At 35.9% G+C, this 25,229-nt stretch overlaps 1 protein-coding gene across 12 annotated transcripts in view; it reads left to right on the top strand.

Moving 5' to 3' along the window:
* Positions 1-21,246, top strand: part of LOC115220273 (sarcolemmal membrane-associated protein) — a 185,409-nt gene extending 164,163 nt beyond the window's left edge. For 11 of the 12 annotated variants that reach the window (XM_036510151.1, XM_036510148.1, XM_036510150.1 and 8 more), the window contains 7 exons: positions 2,914-2,976; positions 4,835-4,897; positions 5,593-5,709; positions 6,820-6,895; positions 10,525-10,936; positions 17,959-18,093; positions 20,994-21,246. In XM_036510151.1, coding sequence (XP_036366044.1) covers positions 2,914-2,976; positions 4,835-4,897; positions 5,593-5,709; positions 6,820-6,895; positions 10,525-10,936; positions 17,959-18,093; positions 20,994-21,125 — 998 coding nt within the window. In that variant the 3' untranslated portion in view covers positions 21,126-21,246. The remainder of the gene's footprint in view (positions 1-2,913; positions 2,977-4,834; positions 4,898-5,592; positions 5,710-6,819; positions 6,896-10,524; positions 10,937-17,958; positions 18,094-20,993) is intronic. The other variant, XM_029790381.2, reaches the window with a different exon arrangement.
* Positions 21,247-25,229: the final 3,983 nt, after the last annotated feature.

The following is a 25,229-nucleotide window of genomic DNA, read 5'->3' as shown; positions in this document are numbered from 1 at the left end:
TAAGAACTATTTTAGGTCATTGTTATCAGTTTTTGGCTTCTGTCACTTATGATGAATTTTCTGATTAAAATTTAGCTGTATTAATTAGAATGACAAAATTATTTCCCTTAGTGCTGTTATATTGTGTCAAACGTCAGCTTTTCAATCAAGATTTGCATTTTCATTCCCTGCTAATCTGCACTTTCTTTTGCCTGTAGATATGTTTTAACTCATAGTACTTTCTGTATTATTTAATCAGTTCTGACAGGTAGATGGTTGCAGGGCTTATTTTGCCAGGATTGGAGTCTGAGCCATTAAAAAAAAAATTCTTTAGATTGCTTTCATTTGTGCACTAATGCTCTTAGGAAGCCATACACACCACAGCTTTCCATTATTTCGCCTGTAAATTTTGAGTTGCAAGCTTATGTAATAAATTATTAATGTATCGACTAAAGATGAGATGGAATAAGAATTCCATTAATTTTGTTTTACATTGTTGTTTGAAAGTTTGTATAACACTGTTTATTCAAATTTCTTTAAATTATTTGTAGGGCTACATTCTGGTATAATCATTTTTATTTTCTATTCTTCAACGAATCTACTGCCTTCAACAAACTGTGAAATAAATATTCATATTAAATATTTTACACATTAACTAGCGTTAATTATCTTTACTTTCATTATTATCACCACTGTTGAATGATTTTTTTTTTGTCAGCTGTTGATACGTTTGTTTTTAAATGCATTATGTCCATAAGAAATATTGTCTCCAGACAAATACTGCAGTTATTTTGCCCTTTTGTGATGTATTTGCATTTAGTATGATACTGTTTTAATCTAATACTGTTGCCTGTAACAAATTATTATCTTTATCATTAAGGCAGTGAGTTGGCAGAATCATTAGCATTCCCGGCAAAATGCTTAGAGGCATTTCATTCGTCTTTACATTCTAGGTTCACATGCCGCCAGGCTCGACTTTGTCTTTCATCCTTTTGGGGTTGATTTAATTGACTTTAGCCTCTCCCCAAAAATTGCTGGCCTTGAGCCAAAATTTTGAAATCGTTATCTTTATTGTTTATGGTTTGAAATAAAAATAAAAAAATGAAGTCAGGTTTAACACAAGAATTTGGTACATTTTGAAAAACCTACTTGAAAGTGCCCTTGGCTAACAAAGATGTTGAAGGTTAACAAATGATGTGTGAAAATACCCTCTCAATATTTACAGATTCTTATCTTTTGGTTTTCTGGAACATTCCTGTGTCTATTTATTATTTTTGTTAGGTCAAAGGCAGTGAGGTGGCAGAATCATTAACATGTTGGACAAAATACCTATTGGTATTTCCTCCTCCTCATTACATTCTGAGTTTAAATTCCACTGAAGCCAATAAATAAAGTACCAGTCAAGTACTAGGGTCGAAGTAATTGACTACCTCTTCCCTTATCCCAGTAGTCCTTCTGCCTACAGTAGAAAAAACATTTTTCTTTTATTTGATGCACTCCTCTGTTTCTGAGGTATCATTGTCTTCTGAGGGAGCTTTATGGTATTGGTGTTACATTTGTTTTACTACTCTGGTCTGTATATTCTTGTGTGTATAACATTTATATATATATATATATATATATATATATATAATATATATATATATATACACACACACATATCTGGTGTACTCTAACATACGCATACACACACACACACACACACACATATATATATATGGTCCACTCTAACACTCACATATATATATATATATAGTATTTCATACATAAATATAAGAGGGAATTTTTTTAACCACTATGTGGAAGCCCTTATGCTAGAAGATCCGCTATGGTCTTCTATTTATGTATGAAATACTATTTACTGAATCTCAGTTCTTTTATATGCTAGACCACTGGTGTTAAAATTGATGTTATCAAATTAATATCCAATTTTTCACCCTAATTTTGATTTATATATATATATACACACACACATATATACTTTACTCTAATGCTTATATATATATAATAAGGTAGTTACAATGTTGGATGATTACACTTTTTTATTCACATCTTATTTACATTTTTATTGCTTTCTTCCAATAACAGAAGAAAGCACTAAAAATGTAAATAAGATGTGAATAAATAATAAAAAAAAGATATATATAATCATCCAACATTCTGATTACCTTATTATTCTAAATATACAATATCTGTACATCACTTCAAAAACTCTAAATACACACACACACACACACATATAATCCATTTGTTAACACCAACCACTCTGTGGAGTAGTAGGTGTTAGGAAGGGTATCCAGCCGTAAAAACCCTACCAAAACAGACACAGTAGTCTGGGGTAGTCTTCTACCTGGCCGGCTCCTATCAACTGTCCTACCCATACATGCATGGAAGATGGACGTTAAACAATGATGATAATATATATATATATTTGTTAACCCCAACTCATCTCTGGTCAGTTGTTGTTGTTAAACTGAATAAAAACAATGATTTGGTTTAATTTTTGCATAACAAACCATTTCCTATGTACAACCATCATCTTCTGTCCCCCATACTTTCAACATCGACACATTTAGAAGATAACTACATTGTAAAATATCATACTTTGACATTTTCAACCTTTATAGCTTAGGGCTGTGATTATGATGATGATGACATGTGAACGATGCAAAAATTCTGTTTAGTGAGTAGAATTTACTCGTGGTTTCTTCTTTCTTTTTTCTTTTTTTTCCAGCACTAAAAATTTCAACAATTTAAATTTTTTTATTTTTCTGTTTTCTGTTTCAGTTTGTATATTTTTAACCAGTCTTAGTTGAGATAAATATATATTAGACTAATATTTTCATTTATTTAAGAAATATAAAAAGAAAAGAAAAAGACTAGAAAGAAAAAGAAATTGGTAGTATTAATTACTGTCTTTCTTTTTCTATTTAGATCAATTAGATGTTGAGAAGTCTAAGCACAAAGAAACATTTGACGAACTAATTGAAAAGAAACGTAAGTGATGTGTTTTTTTTTTCTTGTAATAATAACATAAATTTATCGCCACCCCCATTTATTGTTTTATTATTATTATTAACTGGCAAGCTGGACGAAATCTTTAGCAGTATTTTGCTTGTTGCTGTGTTCTGAGTTCAAATTCCACCAAGGTTGCCCTAGCCTTTCATCCTTTCAGGGTCAAGCCTGGTGGCGGCATGCTGTCACGTCCGGGCCAGTTGGTTGGTGAATGCAGCACTTCTTAGAGGGACGGGCAGCAGAAAGCTGCACAAGGCAGAGCGATAACAGGTCTGTGATGCCCTTAGACGTCCAGGACCGCACACGCGCTGCACTGGAGGTATCAGCAGGTGCGTCTCCCCCAGCCCGAGAGGGTCGGGAAACCTCTGAACCACCTCCCGTGATAGGGATCGGGGCCTGGAACCAACCCCGTGAAGGAAGAATTCCCAGTAGGTGCGGGTCATCAGCCTGCATCGATCACATCCCTGCCCTTTGTACACACTGCCCATCGCTACTACCGATTGAACGGTCTGGTGAGGTCCTCGGATCTGGCCAATGAGTCCACTTACACGCGGCGGTATTATGTGCCGTCGTTGGCGCGTTCTCTGATGGCCCGGAGAAGACGACTGAACCTGATCGCGTAGAGGGAGTAAAAGTACCGGTAAAATACTGGGGACGATGTAATTGATTGGTCCCCTCTCACCTAATCTGAGGCCTTGTGCCTCTAGTGGAAAGGATTATTATTATTATTATTATGCCGGTATCATGTAAAAAGCACTGGTGATGGTGACATGTAAGAAGCACCCAGTATAATCTGTACAGTGATTGACAGGAGGAAAGGCATCCAGTTATAGAAATTAATCCAAAACAAACTAAGGAACCTGGTATGGCCCATGGACTTGCCATCTGACTGGTGCCAGCATGGCAAACAGGCATTAAATGATGATGAAGCTTCTGTTGTCACTCAAATGTTCAGAAAAAACTGAGATAATGAAGAAAAGCAGCACAACTTTAGACTTTCTGCCCAACCAAGTGTGAGATGATAAAAGTTTCTCGATCCTGTGCCCAAGGTACAGAGTTCTAGGTTAACAGTTTATTCATTTGGCAATCTCAATTCCTTGATTTTTTTTTTTTTAATGTTTTGATTTAATTTAAATTTGCAGCCATATTTAATATTTGTTTAATTTGTTTTAATGTGAGACTATGATAGAATGGTTAATATCAGAATCAGTTGAGAAACTAATGAAATGCCTTGTGGTATTTAGCTAAGGTCTCTTCTTTTCCTGAGTTTGAATCCTATGGGAGCTGAATTTGCTTTCATCTTTCTGTGGCTAATCAACTAAGAACCAGGCAAGTGCTAGTGTTGATTGATTTAATAGATTATACCATCATCATCATTTAATGTCCGTTTTCCATGCTAGCATGGGTTGGACGGTTTGACTGGGGTCTGGAAAGCCAGGAGGCTGCACCAGGCTCCAGTCTGATCTAGCAGTGTTTCTACAGCTGGATAGTGGGTGCTTTTTATGTGCCACCGGCACTGGTGCCAGAGGAGGCTGGAAAACGGCCACGATCGGTTGGTGCCTTTTATGTGTCACCAACACGGACACCCGTCAGGCGGCGCTGGCATCAGCCACGTTCGGATGGTGCTTTTTACGTGCTGCCGGCACGGGTATCTTAACTACAATTTCCATTTGATTTTTATTTTGATGTTGGTGTTGGTCTCTTCATATCTTACCAAAATTTGTGCCTCTGTGTCAAGGTTAAAAATCATTTATTAATGTAATTATATGTTATATTTGTTGAGATTGAGTTACATATTAAGACTCGTATACATATATATATATATATATCTCTTATATAGGATTGCTGCAGGAGGCGCTCCAAAGTGCTAAACAGAGCCGAAATGAAGCAGAACAATTGAAGAGTAAGTGCTGAAGTTTCTCTGCATTTGTTGATTTTCTTCAAGCAAGGAATAATTTACGAATATTTAATCATTTAAAATTCTATGATTTAAAATTTTATATTTCATAATTTATGTCTCAAAATGTTTAATGATTTAACATTTAAACATATTTTGTGGAGTTAAGATTTCGATACAGATCAACTACAGTTTTGAGCGGCTGTTTTCACATTTTTAATTCAGAATTTAATTTCAATGATGCATTAATTTAAATTATAAATTTACCTTAATAAGGCATTTAATTTAATTTAGATTTTTGAGAATGTTGTTCCATATCAACATTTTTGAGATGAGTTTTTACAGTAATATTGAACTCGAAAGCATATAAGATGTACGTTTTTTTTTTTTCTTAATATCAAAATTAGTCTTTAAAAAACAAAAGAACTTCTGGTCCTCTATGCAAAGTTGGGCCTTTGTAACTAAAAACAATTTTTTTCGGAATGTGCACTGTTGAAATGTGTCTAATATACCCATGCATCTATTATGCTCTCAGATACAATAAAATTATCAATGGTAGTAACTTTACAAAAACACAAATGGTAATTATTCATCCAGGAAGTATAGACTGCTATTATTATTATTGAAAACAAATTGTAATTATGATTTTTTCATTATTTTTTGTTATTAATCTTTTTATGTTATTTTTTTTATTTAATTAGACAAAGTAAAGACATTACAAGATGAAATAGACACTGATAAAAACACTCGTCAACGAGATTCTCCTCATGTTAAGAGCTCACATGAATCTACGCACAGACCCACAGCTAAAAACAAAAGTAATTATTATCATTATTATTATAATGAAGGCGGCGAGCTGGCAGAATTATTAGCCCGCCAGATGAAATGCTTAGCGGTATTTTGCCTGTCACTATTTTCTGAGTTCAAATTCCACTGAGGTCAACTTTACCTCTCGTCCTTTCGGGGGTCAATAAAATAAGTACCAGTTGAACCCTGGGGTTGATGTAATTGACTCATCTCCTCCCCTAAAATTGCTGCCTTTGTGTCAAAATTTGAAACCATTATTATTATGTATTTTATTTACTATCTTGAATAGTAAAACAAAAAAAGAGAGTTAATATTGGAGTATTTTAGAAATAGCTTTGAATATTAATTACCAAGTGAAACGCTATGTTTTACTGAAATAATACAAACAGCCCTGTTATTGTTGGTGATGGTGGTGGCAGATAAAACACTGGCTGCTTCAAGATTTCCAAATAGATATTGGAAATGAATCCTAGAGTTGGCTGAAACAGCATGAAATAAGTTGTCTTGATGAAGAACATAATGTGCAGTCAGGAATTGAACTTGTGACCTTGCAATTGTGAGCTGAACACCCTAACCACTTAGCCACATGTTTCCATGACTTTGTGCTTAAATCAGAAGCATGTATTAAGGTGGAAAGCTGGCAGAATCATTACAATTTTGGAATGAATATCTTTTTATATTTCTTCCAGCTCTTTACATTCTGAGTTCAAATGCAGCCTAGGTCATTTTTGCCTTTAATCCCTCAGGGACTGATAAAGTAAAGTACCACTTATGTGCTGGGGTTGATGTAGTCAACTAAACCCTTCCTTCTAAATTACTGTGTCACAAAAGAAAAAAAAAATGCATTGGTGCTGGTACCACATAAAAAGCAATGATGCTGGCCCTGGTGCCACGAATAAAAAAGCACTGGTGCTGGCACCACAAAAATAGACACTGGTGTTGCATAAAAAGCACACACTATACTCTATTCAGCTTGGTGCACCCCCTGGTTTTGCCATCTCCTGTCAAGCTATCCAACCCATGCCAGCATTGAAAACAAACCTTAAATGATGATAATGATGATTTATAATATTTTTGAAACAATTTCTTAAAAATAATAATTTTTTTTACCTTTTTACCAGGTGAATTGAACTCCCTAAAAGAGGAATGTACAAACCTTAGAAAGCGAATACATGCTATTGAAACAGAGATGAAGTTGTAAGTAGAGATCATAATGTAAAAACAAACCCAACCCTTTTTTAATGTTCCGTTTATATTATGATGTAAAATATGTTAGTTTAAGAGCTTGAATAGTCCTCGATAAACAACTGTTAACTCTATTGTTATGTTTTATATGTAGCTAAATGATTAAGTATTATCTGTTAATTACACATTGCTGGATTAAGTGCTTAACTATTATTATTTTTCTTTATATAATTTTTTGTGTAGTCATATAGGCATGCATTCAATATATAATATAGAAATATTGATTCGATATAATTCCTTGGTTTTAATTAGAAAATACAGTGAAAACACTTTCTTGTATAATTCATTTCATTCTTTAGACATTTCCTCTAGAAATGTGATTATATTTATAGCTTGGGTTCAAACCTATGAAGTTGTGTGGAAAATTATGATCCAATGAGTAGCTTGTAAGAAAAACCTCAAAAAATTGTAGATCTCTGTGTATGTGTTTATAGATATACACATGCATTTCCATATATGCATGTATATATGTATGTATGTATGTATAGAGTGTTTGAAGTGGTGTACAGATATTGTATTTTTTAAAAAAAAGGAGATTGTTAGAATCTTGGATAATTTAGTAGTGTTTTTGTTCGTCGAACTGAACTCAAGGTAAAAATTAAAACCAAAAGGATAAAAACAGAACGTTTTCTTGGTTTTGTTTTTGAGGGAGGGAGAAAGAAAGATAAGGAGCAGGGCAATCAAGAAAGGAAAGCAAAGAGGGGGGTAGATAGAGGTTTCTGACTCTCCTTTTTTTTTTCAATATATATATATATAGAATATAGCATAACCAGATTCTGTTGAAGAAAGTACTTAAAGTTGAGGCACCTGGTTAGGTCAGCAAGAGCCAGTCACAGAATCACTAAATATGTATGTGCCATGGATTTAAAATTATTTTAAATGTCCATGATTGTAAAGTTCATGTGTTCATCTGGAGAAAAAGGTTTCTTATAATGATATAGGGTACTCATTGATCAATTAAAAAAATTCGTTAGAAACGGCTCTAATGAATTGGCACCTGTCCATCAATTACTACTAATGTATTTTGATATATTCAGTTTCTGTCTTCTGAATTCACGTACAAACCTGCGATCGGTTCAAGGCCACAATAGAAAACACTTGATCAAGGTGATACGCTGCAGGGTAGAACCAGAAAGCATGTGGTTGCAAAGCGGAACTTCAACGAACGACCATGCCTGTGCCTGTATATATTCCTGCTGATTTTTTTTTTCTGTGAAGATAACGCTAGAAGTACGGATGCTCTTCAGAAAATGGAAGGGGCACTACTCTTATTTGTCAGATTATCGCAGTTGTGCATGGGTTGTCTCCCGCCTCCCTTTTTTTTTTTTTTTTGAATGGCGATTTCTAAGGGGAAATCTGTGAAAGTGGTAGCATGAATGTAGGAATAGGGAGCAGAGAAAATTGTAGGGCAAGGGAAATAAACTAATGTAAGGGATTTTATTTATATATGAGATTTAGTTTTGATGAAATGCTCAAGACAACGTTGCAGTGGAGAACTGTAGGGTGTGGTAGATATATTTATTTAGATTTGGCTCTTAACAGCTGGCTGACTGTTTCCATTTGTTACCACACTCTCATCAGGGATAAAAGTTCTGCCGGCACCACATAAAAAAAGCATCCTTGATGGTGCCATGTAAGAAGCACCCAGCGATAGTAACCATGCCAAAACAGACAACTGGAGTGTGGAGCAGCCCTCCATCTTGCCTGCTCCTGTCAAACCATTCATACTCAAAATATGTAAACTTCACATGTTTTAAACAGGGTAACTGCATCTCTTTACTCTCTTTTACGTGTTTCAGTCATTTGACTGCAGCCATGCTGGAGCACCGCCTTTAGTCGATCAAATCGACCCCGGGACTTATTCTTTGTAAGCCCAGTACTTATTCTATCGGTCTCTTTTGCCGAACCACTAAGTGACGGGGACGTAAACACACCAGCATCGGTTGTCAAGCAATGCTAGGGGGACAAACTCAGACACACAAACCCACACACACACACATATATATATACATATATACGACAGGCTTCTTTCAGTTTCCGTCTACCAAATCCACTCACAAGGCATTGGTTGGCCCGGGGCTATAGCAGAAGACACTTGCCCAAGATGCCACGCAGTGGGACTGAACCCGGAACCATGTGGTTGGTTAGCAAGCTACTTACCACACAGCCAGAACACACACACAAACACAAATATATCATCAATAAATCACAAATCCTAAAGAGAAGCACACTCTAAGTTAGAGCAATAGAGTATTTTGATAAAGATAATTATGGCCAATTCGTAGGGTCACCTAGTGTTTTGCTCCATAAAGCACTAAGCCTTACATATGTTTTGTTTGACCCTAATGACTGCAAAGCCAATTGCTTTATGGATTCAAAACCCTGGGTAACCCTATGAATCGACTAATATATATATATATATATATATATATATATACACATACACACATACATGCATATATATCTGTGTGTATCATGTGTTTTACATGTTTTTCAAATAAGGGTTTACATAAATTTCGTATATAACAGCTCCAGGCATTCAACTGATAATTAGGACACTACTTTTAAAAGTATAGTCCCTCTAGTATTTGACGAGTATTTATCAGCGATTTCAGAAAGATGAAATTGATATAGAGCAGAGGCAAGATGGTTAAAAGTATGTAAAGTATCGGCCTTTTTAGTATGTTGTAGATGGAGAGTTTAAATAAGCCGCAGGTGATTCGGGGGGTTTAGAGAACTTTTTATAAATTGCTTTGGTTTGCCTCACTGTCAGCAATAGGTTGGTTGAGATTATCTCAAAATAACTGCGATCAGCTGATATTCATTTAAGTGAGCACTCTTTTTTTTTTTATATCTTTTGGTGAATTTTTATGTATGAAATTAGCAACTAAATCATCATCCTCATTTGATGTTGCTTTTTCCAGTGTCTTCTTCAGCATGGTTTCTACTCTTAGATGTCCTTCCTAACGCCAACTGTTTTGCAGAGTATACAGGGTGCCATTTTTTTTTTTCCCCCCTAAATCACGGTAGCAGCATTAGTGAGGTTATCTAAACACTTGCAAGACAAGACCTGCCTCAGCTGAGTGGAGTATAGTATTGTAGTGAAAGCATGATAGAGGGACAGGACAAGTGTCTTGTTGAATAGATGAATACATGGCTTCCCTCAAGAGAGATAGCGCGCACGCGCATGAGAGAGTGTGTGAGAAAGAGAGATGATGAGGACATACCCACAAGGTACAAGTTAAATATAAGAGAGAATATGATTCATTTTCATAATGATCAGTGTTTCTGTTTGGTTCTGAAATGACTTCATGTTGTCACAAGTTTTCACTGTATTTTTTGTATCCAGCTAGATTTTATAGTTTTTGTAGTAAAATTATGCAGAAAGTAGGACAGAATTTCTGTATTGGTGAATTGTGCATTTTTCTTTCTTTGGTCATTTTATTTTCATTGTATGTTTTCTTTTAACCGTTTGTATATATTTATTCTGAAAATGTGTTTTTTTTTTATTTTAAAAATAAATAAATGAATAAACGAAAGAGAATCTGGGGAAACTTGAACAATTAATGTTGATTTTGTAGATCAAGGAAAGAAAATTTACAACTGTCATCTGATTACAACAAACTGCAAGATTCCCACCGAGAACTTGAAGCTTTGAAGGTCAAACTGGAACACAAAGCAATTCTTTGGAAATCCAATATGACAGATGCCCAAAAAGAGGCTGAACAAGCTAAACAGGAGGTGAGCGTGAATCCAGCCATGACAAGTCTTTCTCCTATTCCTCCTACTACTACTACTACCATCACTACAACTACTATTTCGTCTCCTAGCTGCTCTGCTTATACTACTACTACTACTTCTACAACAACAACTACCACAACTACTGCTACCACTACTGCTGCTGCTGCTGTCACTGCTGTTTCAGGAAAACTTGACCAGCAGGGCATTGGCCATTCTCCAGACAGGTTAAGCAGTGACCAGTTACCAGCTCAGGTACCACAGCTACACTACACACTGCATGAACTCCACTGATTCCTACTACTACTATTATTACTACTACTATTACTACTACTCTCTCACTACACTCTCACCTGCTTCAGTTGTTTTTTATTCTCTCCTCATTCTTCATCTTAACGAACCTTTCATGACGTAACATTGCAGCCTCCCGCCATCTAGCTTCAAACCTTTACACTGTGTCTTGTTATTCGAAAATGTTGCTTCCAATCACCACTAAGACATTCAAACTATTTAAAGATTGACCCTGACCAGGCACAGTGATTGTAAGGTCAAGGTGCTGAACAGATTGACAAGAGTTCAAACCATCATAAAGTCGCAATTATAGTCTTATACATAGGTGTCAGACATTTACCTAACCAGACAGTGGTTCATATCCTGTTTACTACTTAGTTTGTTGCTGAAGGTACTTAACTGCTCTCGCTGGTTCAGTCTAATTAGCTGTATGTAGGTACCACATACAATAAGGCCAGTTCACTGCTGTAAGAAGCAGGAGCACTGTATCTTTACCAACAGCTTTATTAGTTTGCTGGGACTGAGGTCAATGGTTCTTGTGTACCAAATCAAGGTGCCAGAGATACCATTTTTTGCACTGAAACCAGATTGTCCATCATTATTTTGGTCCAGTTTTGCCCTAGGCTATAGGCCCTCTATGTCTCTAATTGTGGTCTGTTGCTGTTCAGCCACTTGTTGACCCTCATAAACAGGCTCATTATCAGATGTAGTTCAGCCATGACCATCTCGTCTTTTTGTTTTTTTTTCCTTTGGTCATTGTGTATCTCAGATTACATTACCAGTTATGTTTTATTAAGATGACAGTGTGATTTGAGGGAGATTTGTCAGTTGTTTCTAGCTAGTATAATAACTATCTAGAGGTGTGTAATGACCCTCTCTCTCTCTCACACACACACACACACACACACACACACACACACACACACACACAAAACTGAAATCCATTGTAGTTATCTGGTGAGGAGTAGAAAAGATAATTACGACCATTAGTCGCAGGGTTTGATTTTTTTTTAATCCTTAGAGGTCTCAGTCTGCTAGGCTGACAAAAAGGTTTTACTCATACTTCATGGTCAAGTGGCGTTAGCAGTACGAAGGATATTTGGCCATATAAATGCAGTTGTTTTACTAATTAGCAAATGTACAAATCATAAAAGGAAAACATTCCTCCTATAAAAATCGTCATCATTTAACGTCTGCTTTCCGGGGTTGGACAACACATAAAAGAATATCACACTGTGATGATAATTGTTTTTGACTGGTGCTTATTTTATTGACTTTGGTAGGATTTGAACTTAAAATGTCGAGAGCCGTAAGATATACCACAGGGTATTTTCCCCAATGCTCTAACAATCCTGTTAACTTACCACCTTAATAATAATAATCCTTTCTACTATAGGCACAAGGCCTGAAATTTGTGGGATGGGAATAGTTAGTTACATTTACCCCAGTACATAACTGGTACTTATTCTATTGACCCTGAAAGGATGAAAGGCATAGTTGACTGTGGTGGAATTTTGAACTCGGGACATATGGATAAAATCCCGCTAAGTAGTTTGCCTGGCATACTAACGATTCTGCTAGGTTACCGCCTTGACTTGAGTAGATATTGCATGTTATTTACTCCATCACTCTGTTGGATTTCCCTATCCATTATTCTGATGATTATATACAATAGATACTGTAGGATCTTAATATTAGCTGAATTTGGTGTAGAATTAAATATTTAATGTCTGTTTGGCTGACAAGAAACTTACTTATAAGAAAACCAGATGCTCTTAAAGCAGTGACCAATTTTGTCACTAGCTGACAGCATTTTTGAATTCCAATTATACATCAAACCCTTGAGAAGACCCAAATCTGACATATAAACATACCATCCTACTAATTACACGAAACATCCATACTGCTGCATTTATAATTTAGTTAGACTTTGATCCTCATCTTTAATGATGAAAAGTATTTTATTAATTACATCTTTACATTGACTATCTATGATTCTATCTCTGGTTGTCATATGGGGTCTTATCCCTGTTCACAATTTGAGATCAAAATGATTGCAACGTTGTGTAGGATGTGAATATTAAAACATTTTTGTTTCATGTCAAAAGATGTAGGGTAATAGTCCATCATCATCATCGTTTAACGTCCGTTTTCCGCGCTAGCACGGGTTGGACGGAAATATAATCATATAATTAACAATAACGTGTCTCAGACATTTTAATCTGTTCTACTAACTAGACACAAACTTTATCATCATTGAAAGTGAGTTTGTCAAAGAAAAAGTTGAGCAGCACTAGAAGAAAAAAAAAAAATAGAAAAAGAAATTGTATTAATGTTTCAATGAAATGTTGACTGTTCAGGATATTGAACTCCTGATGATTATGTTTCTGTTTGTTTATCTATCTGTTCATTCTGTTCTGTGGAGCTTTTGGAGTTTGATCTTTTTCATTTCTTTTCTTTTTTATTTTGGCGGGTGGGATTTGTGTGTTGGCTGTTTGCTGCGTGTGGTCCTTTTTTTCTTTCCTTATAAAGTGCAGCTAATGCATGTGCATCATCTCATTACTGAGGCATAATTTCTCGCTTATTAAATATTGTCTCTACTTTTCTACAACAGCGTCAGTTCTTACCAGCCAGTTGCTTTCTCAACCCTTCATCTACCTACCCCACTTTTCTGCATTTTTCTTAACTATTTTGAAAGATGTTTTTTATGCTGTGTTATTTAAATATATATATATTAGTAATTTGCTTGTTCTATAATGAATATTTGTGATACTTCAATGTGATTTGAAATATTCTAGAAAAGAGAAAACTTAATTGTATGTTGTGTGTTGATCAGGCTATCAGATATTCTGCATCACTGGTCACAATGCATTTACTTGCATTGTTGTAGCTTTTGAATGATGCTATCCTACTGGCCAGGCAGGCAGGCTGGCTGGCTGGCTAGTTTCATCCCCCTGAATAGAACACAAATCTGTTGCAGGGAGGGTTCCCCATTTACAGCTGGAGCAATGTGAAATGAAGTGTTTTGCTCAAGAACACAATGCACCCTTTAGCATTTAAACTGGCCATATCTGGCCAAAATATTCTACCTGTTTTATATCCATACTGGTCAGATCCAGCCTCTCACACCCACACTGCAATGTCATACTAAAAATAATCATATCTTCGAAATTTCAAAGCTATGAAATAACACAGGATTAATTTCATAGAATGTGAATATATAAGTATGTTTGACAAAAGCGTAGGAGTGGCTGTGTGGCACCTTGGGCAAGTGTCTTCTACTATAGCCTCGGGCCGACCAAAGCCTTGTGAGTGAATTTGGTAGACAGAAACTGAAAGAAGCCCATCATGTGTATGTGTGTGTGTGTGTGTGTGTGTATATATATATATATATATATATATGTTTGTGTTTGTCCCCCCAACATCATTTGGCAACTGATGCTGATGTGTTTACTTCCCCGTAACTTATCAGTTCAGCAAAAGGGACTGATAGAATAAGTACTAGGCTTACAAAGAATGTCCTGGGGTCAATTTGCTCGACTAAATGCGGTGCTCCAGCATGGCCACAGTCAAATGACTGAAACCAGTAAAAGAGAGTTAAGTAATCTGAATGCTAAAGGGTTAAACCATGACCTTGTGATTGTGAATGCAACGCGCTAACCACTGGGCCATTTTCCTTTTTGTGTGTGTGTGAGTGAGAGTTTAGTTGGTCTCCTTGTTTTTATATGAGTATCTTACAGCATATACAAGTTGTAACGAGTAAAGATTTAGTGAAATTAAGTCTGTCCTTACGCAAACTGTATATGTGTTTCATACAAAGAGGTGAAACAATCAGTGGGACAAATGTGACTGTGACTTCGAAGTTTCAAACAATACTCTTGTTTAAGAATAATAAATTTTTACTCTACAAGAGTACAGAGTAACCCATCAGATTAGTGTAAAATTGTTTTTTATTATATTACGTTTTGAACATAAAAACAAACATTAGCATATATTTGTATATATTTGTTCCATTATCTTAAGCAATAGGGGAATATGTTACAACTGCTTGTGTGTGTGTGTGTGTGGTTTTAATTCATTTGGCCGCCTTCCTTATGTGTTAGTATGTCTTGGCATGGTGTACACTACACAGAGTTATATTGTGTGAAGATTTAGTGAAACTAGGTCTTCAGTTATGACCATGCTGGCTGAGTGTGTGTGTGCATATATATATATATAGAGAGAGAGAGAGGGAGAGTTTACGAAAAAAACAAGACAAAGTCAGCTAGTGTACAAAACAAACAAATGTATTAGTATAACGCTCAGGAATAGAAAAAGTCTTTTACGTTTCGAGCCTACGCTCTTCTACAGTTAGGGACACAGAAAAAACAAGGAGAGAAAAAAATGTGTGTAGTGGCTAACGATCTATCATGGCAACTAGTGCCGGACATACACTTTTACATGTTACTGATTTCAGTCATTGGACTGCAGCCGTGGTTGGACACTACCTGTAGTCAATCAGATTAACCCCAAGTTAGGAGTGGGGTGGGGGCATTACCAAACTGACGCCAATTGTTATTTGGTGTGACAAACATGAAAATGTGAACACGTACACACACACACATGTAATGGGCTTTTTCTATAGTGGATCTACCAGATCCACTCACAAGGCTTTGGTTTGCCCAGGGCTCTAGTACAAAACGTCATGCCTGAGGTGCCATGCAGTGAGACTGAACCCTGAGTCTACATGGCTGAGAAGGAAGCTTCTTAAGCATACAACCATGCCTGTTCTTCTGTGTGTGTGTGTGTGTTTGACTCTTTTAGTTGTTAGTTTGTGGCCATGTTGGGGCACCACTTTGAAGGATTTTAGTTTATATTGAACCTGGTACTTACTTTAGTGATCACTATTTGCTGCACCACTAAGTATAGGTCATAAACACATACAATGTTTTTTTTAAGTGGTGTCAACATTAGGACAGGCACCCAAATATACTCTGTGTATGTGTACAAGATAGATTCTCCTATTGAAGATGGTATGTGAGAGTTCAACATTTGCCAAACGGCCTGCACAAATGATTTGTTGTTTATTGTGATCAAATGTATGTGCTGTACATTGGCTCACCTCATTCCATCAAATTGGTGTTGCCTGAACAGGTGCACTGTGTATCACGTGTCGGGTGTTGAAGTGATTGCTGAGCAATGTGAGATGAAGTGTTTTGCTCAAGAACACAACGCACCACCCAGTCCAGGAATTGAAACCATGTATGTATGTATGCATGCATGCATGTGTGTGTGTACACACACATATATATATATATATATATATATATATATATATATATATATATATATATATATAATATATATATATATATATATATATATCGTTTAACGTCCGCTTTCCATGCTAGCATGGGTTAGACGATTTGACTGAGGTCTGGCGAACCAGATGGCTGCACCAGACTCCAATCTGATCTGGCAGAGTTTCTACAGCTGGATGCCTTTCCTAATGCCAACCACTCCGAAAATGTAGTGGGTGCTTTTACGTGCCACTGGCACAAGGGCCAGTTAGGCAGTACTGGCAACATAAATAATGGGCTTTCACACAAAGCTTTGGTCAACTTCAGATTATAGTGGAAGATTCTTGCTAAAAGTGTCATGCAGTGGGTTCAGACCGAAACCTATGTAGGTACTGGATGTACTTCTTGACCCCAACACAAAAGAGGAGAGGTGGCACCTATGTTCCTTTTCAAAGTCTCCCAGACTGTTGGTAGGAAATTATCAAGTCAGGCCTGAATGCTTATCATGAAAGGCATCTAAGCGCCAGGTGGTGGGGTACCACTAATGGTTTCATCTTCATACAGTAACTATTTAGTTGTTGCTGCTGTTTATCCCCAGGTCCACTTTGATGGAGTAGACCTGTGATCCAGAGCTGTTCTGTTTATGATTACTTAAGTTAAAGGTGGAAAGCTGGCAGAATTGTTTGTATGCTGGACAAAATGCTTAGTGACATTTCGTTTGTACTTACATTCTGAGTTCAAATTCTGTTGAGGACAGCTTTGCCTTTCATCCTTTCAAGGTTGATAAAATAAAAACCATTTGAGCTCTGCAGTTGATGTAATCTTGCCCCCATCCCCCAAAACTGCTGACCTTATGCCAAAATTTGAAACTATGATTACTTAAATAATTGTGTCCCATTTCACATTTCTTTATAAATGGTAGGGTGTAATGTGAGGGAGATTTAGTTGCTTCTTCTAACAGGCCCCAAATCAATTTGGTGGAACCCATTCATTCTTTTCCAGATAGGGCTGTTATAGTGTCAGACAAAATACATCTTGCATTTTATTTATTTATTTTTGTTTTTGTTAGTTTATTTTCCAAGTTCAAATTTTGCTGAGGTCAACTTCACCTTTCAAATTTAAAGTACCATCAATTACTGAGGTCAAATTTAAAGTACCATCAATTACTGTGGAAAGTGGGGGTCAGTGTAATCAAGTATTTCATTTCCCTCACTACCCTAGATTCTAGTCCTTTTGCCTATATTAGACATCAATATTTGAACTAAACGCAGAAATGATTCTGCCAGCGCATCTCAAAGCAGTAAGCTGGCAGAATCATTGTTGATAAAATAAGTACCAGTTATGCACCAGGGAGAAAGTAATCAACTTTCCCACTCTCCTCAAAATTACTGGCCCTGTGCCAAAATTAGAATATTTGAACTAAACCCTGTAACTAATGAACTAAACATTTCGCAAATCATACAGTGCTTCTGTTGTCATTACCCATTTATAACTGGCTTGACTGTACTATCCATGAGTTAAATTGACTTGACTTGTCCTCAGTACCAGGGACACAGCTTGAACTGTTCTGTCTACAACTGACCTGTCCAATTCTGACCATCACCTACACACATAAACACCGTTTACTGACTTTTGATGAAATCTTGTTTGAAAATTCTCTTTGATGTAACTACCTTTAACGTTACCATGTGGTGTTATTCTTTTCAGACGGGGCAAACCAAAGATTTAGTGAGTGACCTTACTGTGAAGTGCGATAAGTACACCGATGAAGTTCGCAGTCTTCGTGAAGAACTAAGCAGTATGCTGGAAGACTACCAATATCTCAGGGACAAAAGTAAATTGGTGAGTCTTATTTCTTATATTGTCATCATCATCATTATGATTTAACATCTGTTGTCCATGTTGGCATGGGTTGGACAGTTTGACCAAAGCTGGTGGGCTGCATCAGACTCCAGTCTGATTTTGCAGGGTTTCTATGGCTGGATGCTCTTCCTAACGCCAACTACTTTACAGTGTGTACTGGGTGCATTTATGTGACACCACATGGGCGCTTTTACATGGCATTGCACAGGCACTTTTACATGTCACTGAATAGCATTTTGTTTTATTTCTTCCATTATTTAAGCTGTTTGACACTTTTATTCCAAAGACCTCCATACACATGCCTTACATTCTTTGTTACCAACCTGGTCAAAACTATGTGTTAAACAGTTATTTAAATTAAACCAGTAATCAAAATAAGGATGTGGGCTTTGAGTTTGTAAAAATCTGCCTTTATATATAGTTGCATTCCCAATGCTAGCTTAATGTCTTTATCGTTTCAGTCATTTGACTGTAGTCATGCTAGGGCATCACCATGACGGGTTTAGTTGAATAAATAGAAACAAGTACCTTTTTTTTTTTTTGAGGTCTGGTACTCATACTTGGGTCTTTTTTGCTGAAACCGCTAGGTTATGGGGATATGAAAACAAAGCAAACACCAGTTGTCAAGCAGTTTGAGTGGATAGACCCAGATGCATACATGCATGCAACAGGCTTCCACACAATAATCTGCCTGCCAAATTCACCCACAAGCAATTGATCAACTCAAGGCTATAGTAGAAGACACTTACCCAAGGTGTTGTTCTAATGGACTGAACCTGACACCATGTTGTTGCAAAGCTAGGTTTTTTTAACCTTACAGCTGTACCTGTGCTTAGTATATCAATAAATAGAAAAAAAATTACAGCTATTTAAAAAAAAACTATCCCAAATTACTTGTGTATCCTCATCTTTGGAAATCTGGCGGAGTGTCTCCCGTTCCCATGAAAACAATCTTTCTGATTATCAACCTTTTGCTCCTAACCAGTTAACCTCTTTCTCCAACAACTTGAATCCCTCTCTCTCTCCATATAAAACTACAAGCACAACTTTCATAAATTCAGATTATTAGGGTCCTTCTCTCCTTTTCCATCCAACACTGGCTTCTTAGAAATCTGGCATCAGCAAAGGATTTTACTGTGTCTGGCATTAGAATCTTCTTGCCTGTTTATGAGCACTAGCTATCTTCTTTTTTTCAAGATTAGATGCTTCCTCAGATCACGCCAATTAAGTGTGCATTAGCAGGTGTTCTCTAATTAGCACTCTATCATCACTGGTGTGCCCCTATCTTCCTTCTGTCTGTCAATGACCTGGCTGTCAAAGGTTTCTAACAACTCATACAAAGATGATAACCACTCATCAATCCTCTTTAACATCGGTCACTCAAGAATCATTCACACATCCTAGACATCTCAGAAAAACCTGCACTGCCTCCATGCACAGAGACTGCAAGAGATGTTCTCAAAGGTGGACGTGATGAGTCTTGTCTCTTTCAACAGCACAAAGTTACACTCACTGTAATATCAAAGAAGTGGTCAGTCAGTCTGCTAGAAATGGCTGCATATTATATGTTCAAATCACAGTACACCATCGTAGAAAAAATACACATTGGGTAATGTGATTCTGGGTTTTCTTCACATAGGAAAAAGATTAAATGATTACAGCTAAACAACAACAGCAATCTTGTGCCCCAACTTTTCTTTCTCTCTCTTCTCTGAGACAATAGTAAAACCTGCTGAGTTTTCTCAGATGTTAAGCTTTAAAATCATGGATGGTATTTTTCTGAACAAAAACTGTATCCTTTTGTGATTCAAAGCCAGGAAATATTTGATACCGCTCTCCAGCTTGCCATCCCCACCCAGCATAGAAGACACATTAAATGATGATAAGAGATATATATATATATATAGATAGATACATCCCAGGTGAACCAATTTCACGGCAGAAGGTGCAGATGAGGGCAGCTGCATCGAACTCTCTCATGCACCAAATGGCAATTGCTAAAAAGCATTCGTGAAGTAAAATCATGTAGCAACACTAAATGGCGGTGCCCCAGCATGGCCACAGCTCGTGAACTGAGACTAGATAAAATAAAAAATAAATAAAATAAAAATTTAAAAAAAAATCATTATCCTTGTTTTAACATTCACTTTTCCTCTTGGCCAGACATGTTTTTACAGAAATGGGCTTCTGTCAGTTTCCATCTAACAAGTCCTCTCACAAGGTTTTAGTCAGCTTGGGACTATAATAGAATAGAAAAAACTTGCTTAAAGTGCTACACAGTGGGTCTGAAAATATCCCATATGTTTGAAAAATGAACTTCTTAATCACAGTCATACCTGTGCCTTACACACACACACACACATGCACACACGCGCGCACACACACACACACACACACACACACACACACACAAGAGGGGTGCTGCAAAGTTCCTGGATTTGGGTAAAATAAAATACAGAATGATCAGTTAATTATGATTCTATTCAACATGTTCCCCTCACAGATTCACACACATACTGCAGTGGTCCTTCAGTTTTTCTAAGCCCTGTGAGAGAACTTGGAAGGTTGGGCCTCCAACCAGGCCTTTCACAATAACCTTAAAGCCAGGAACTTTTCGGCACCCCTTCGTATAACACACATGCACAATTCTTTAGGCTTCACTATCTTTCAACTACCCTACACCTGCTCAGTTATTTCCCAGAGAGAATTTCATCTATGTTTTATGTTAAATTTTAAAAATTCTTTTTAATTCATGTGTATTGAAAGAATGAAGAATTCAATATTCTGTGGAACTAGCTAGCATAGCATATAAGAAATAGTAGATATTTTTGTGCAGTTCCATTGACCCTTCACTGACTATGATCTTTGTTCTCTTGCAGCTGTCATTCATCTCCAGCATTCCTCTGTTGATTCTGCTATTTGCGATCTTGATAGCCTTTTACCCCACATTAGAAGAAATCACGGCAACCTCATCTGAACTAAATTGGCTCGATCCAGACACAGCAGCCTGATAATCTCAATTCTCCAGGGAGAGATTTAAGATTTAAATAAATCAAAACATCTAGAAAATACTTTGACTAGATTTTTGTTCCTCCCCGGTGGCCATTGGAATGACTGAAAGAAAGAAAGAAAAACAAGCAAGCAAACAAACAAATCAATAAATAAATAAACCAACCAAGGACAATTGGGTGTTATAGTTCACTGGTTTTATTTTGTTTCAAAACTACTAGTAACTACTGTATGTACCAAGATGACTTGTAAATTATTACTTCATTGAGAATGGCCTTAACACAGCTAGGGAGAGCTTTGACAAGTTCTCTCTCACTTCTCTCTCTCTCTCTCTCTCTTTCTCTCTCTCTATCACTTCTCTATCTCTCTCTCTCTCATATACATAAACGTCAAATAAACCAGAACTATTTTAACTGTAATAAAACCGAGTATCTTCTAAAATAACATCCTGTATGTCTGTGTATTTGATATCTGTGCAAATGTGCAGTCTACTCAGTGAACTGTTTGTGATTCTCACTTCCTCACTCTCACTCATTCTCTTTCAGTTTCTCTCTTTCTCTTTCTCTCATTCACTTACCCACCCATTCTTTCACTCACTCTCAAGGTGACCTCGTATATTTAAGCCGTTAGTCACTTTAGCTATTAAACTTTAGAGCTTATCTTTTTGTTGATGCATCTATGCCCTGTATCTGTCCATATATACACATACTGTGTGTCTACATTATATATAAATATATATATATATATTTATTTATATATACCATTTGTGTATACATATCTGTATCTCTCGCTCACTAATATATATATATATATATATATATATATATTTGTGAGTCATGGGCATTTATGCAGTAAAGCATATAATTGAATTACATTTCCTATGTGAGGACACATTAGCCATAATAATATACATTCAAAAGGAAGGACAGCAACTATATTTCCATCTGTTCTGTCATTTCGTGAGTGCAAAATAAAAAAAATGCTTACTCTACCAATGAACAATTTCACACACCACATATGAATATCTTTGGTGTAAGTTGTAATATCCTTGAATGCCCAGCTCATCTAGTTTCCAACTTCTTTAGGGCACAGAAGGTGGAAGAATCTGTTTCATGGAAGAATCTACTTAATGCTTATTTTATTTTTGGCTCAGTCCCTTTACCGATTCTCTGCAAAAGGTATAAACTACAATATAATTTTTTTAGGGTACCTCTACCAGCCTCCCTGGATATGTGCATAGAATCTCTGAAAAATTCAGTTGTATAAGCAGCTTATTCCAGACACTTAGAGACACTTTCTTTTAAACTGTTAGGTGATCTCAGGCCTGCACGTGCGCGTGCACGCACATGCACGCATATGCTCATTCTCTCTTTCTCATCATTACTGAACTGCTGGATCAACTGTGAAATCAGACCAGCTACCTTTCTCTCTTTGAAGGAACTGATCTATTCAAAGAATGATAGTTATATAGAGAGCTTTCTTGTTATCTTCCAGCCACAAAAACCCCCCCCCAAATAGAAGAAATGTTGTCTGTCCTCCTTGGTTGAAGTATTTTATATGACTTGCTAAAACAGGGACCATTTATTGCATTACATAACTTCAGATTCCTTTTATTTTCACCTGACCATCTCCAGTCTTGTTCACTCCTGCTAGGATTCTTGGATCCCCTATGTCTGTGACATTGTCATCTACCTTACCTGTTTCTATCAGGTGCTAACAATTGCTGTTCATCATGCTAATATATTTGCCTATAGTTGAGATGTTATTACTAAGTCTCCCATTTTCTTCTCTTTCTCTCCTCTCCTCTTCTCTCTCTCTCTCTTGTATACATAAACCTACACATACATTTTCTTTGGACACATATACATGTATACTTACATGCATACATGTGTGTGTGTATGTATATATATATACATATATATATATATATTTATTACTACACATGATTATATGTGCTTGTGCTGTATGTGTGTGTATGTCAGTGAATATGTATATATGTATGCGTGTGTGTGTGTAATGATGTGTAATGTGAATCTGTGTGTATTTGTATATATTTATGTATTTGTATATACTGGTCTATTTATGCATACATACATATATATATATATATATATATATATGCATATAATGATATACAATTATATGCATGTCTGTGTGACTGAATATATATATATATATTCTCACAGACGTGTATATATATATATACATATATATATGTGTGTATATATATATATTTGTATGTATGTATATTTGTATGTATGTATGTATATAACTGCTGAGTTCAGGGTGCTAAAATTAACACACTTCTATTTTATTTCATGTTTTGTTGGGGGGGAGGTGGAAAAGTCTGTTAAATTAATCCATCATTTCTCAGCTATGCCTCTGTGTAAATGGAAAAAAAAAAAGAAAATGAAAAGTCAAAAAAAAAAGAACTAAAGCTTTCACTTGGAAAATTGGTTTTAATTTCGAATTAAAAAAAAAGTAATTAAATTTTTTTAAAAAACATTTTTTTTCTTCCTTCTGATTGATCTGTTTGTATATTTATTTTAATATAACGAAATGTTTACTTTCAAAGGTAGTAATTAAAAATTAACAAATACTAAAATCTGAAGAAACATTACCTCCCTCCCTCTCTCCCAACCACCCGCCCACCCATACCTTTCAAATCTTTTTTTTCTCCTATTAAAGATATTTTTTGTTTTTCTTGTTTTTTTAAAAATTTTATTTGTAGCTACTATCTTTTATTTATTTTAAATATGTATATATTTATTTATTTTTAATAAAATATAATAATTAAGGAATAAAAACATTTAGAAAATGACTAATAAAATCTATTCAGAAACATTTGCCCATCTACCCTTCCCCTCCACCCTCAATGCCCACCCCCCATTAACTACTATGCAAGATTATATTTTAATTTAATCTAATTTAATTTAACTTCTTCTCAGTATGATGACCACCTTTGCAGCCTAGAATTAGAATAAGCGAGCTGAACAAAAACTAACTGTAAAAAGTCTTATATATATTGCTTTCTTTTTTCCTTTTTTTTTTTTCTTTTTTTGTAGATATGAAATATATATATACATACACATGGAAGTAAAATTTAATGTAAAAATTGAATTTTTGTCTCTGATTACAATGGAGTTTTTGCTTTGTGCCGGCACTTAATTCCTGTTTTTTTTTTTTTTTTTTCTCTTTCCCCTCTTTCCTTAAATTTTCCCATTTCGATTGGTTCCTCTTTAATCCTTTTTTTAAAAAATTTCATTTTTCCCAGTCTGTTGTTGAAATGTTATCATTTCATGCCTAAGCATTCTCAGGTTATTATTGTTTTTTTTTGTTATCTAATTAAGAGACTGTCACCTAAGTCAGCAGTATATGTAATATAACATTGCACACACACACATATATACACATATATATATAAATATATAGGAAATGTTACTTTGTGTGTGTACATGTTTTTTGGTGGGTGGGGTGTATCACGTATGTTTGGTTTGGTTTGTGTTGAAGCAGTGAGAATTTTAACAACTTCTTCAAAAGATTCATTTTCAAATTTCTCAAGGATTCAAAAACCAACCAACATATTGGCTTAGTCGTAAAGGAGTTGGGCTTGTGATTGAAAGGTCATGGTTTTGATTCCCAGACTGGTTGAGACATTGGCTTTCTTGAGCAAAGCACGTCATTTCAGTGTTCCAGTCCACTTGGCCATGAATAAGTACCACCGACAATAACTGAAGTGGCTAACCCTCACACAATCTGGCATCTTGTTCAGAGGAGAGTATTGTACTCATAGTTACTCGCCATAGAAACAAGGGGTGTGCTTCAGCCTGGATAGGCCTGTAGGCTTATGAAAGACTTATGACACACACACACACATTCCTTTTATATGTGCATGCACACACCTATTCTCTCTATCTCTGTCACGCATACACAAATACACTCCTACATATCTCCAACACACACTTCTTTAATTGTGTAAGTGCCATTTACATGTAATTTGCATACACACACTTTTAAATGCAAAAACAAAAAAAGAAACATTAATGCTGAATGATTGTATAATTATATTAACATTAAAACTGTATGTATATGTATATATGTATATG

The sequence above is a fragment of the Octopus sinensis genome, linkage group LG16 (genome assembly GCF_006345805.1).
Source record: "Octopus sinensis linkage group LG16, ASM634580v1, whole genome shotgun sequence".
In the NCBI taxonomy this organism is placed as follows: Eukaryota; Metazoa; Mollusca; class Cephalopoda; order Octopoda; family Octopodidae; genus Octopus; species Octopus sinensis.
The sequence above is the reverse complement of the archived record's forward strand: the minus strand, read 5'-3'. Positions and strand labels throughout refer to the sequence as shown.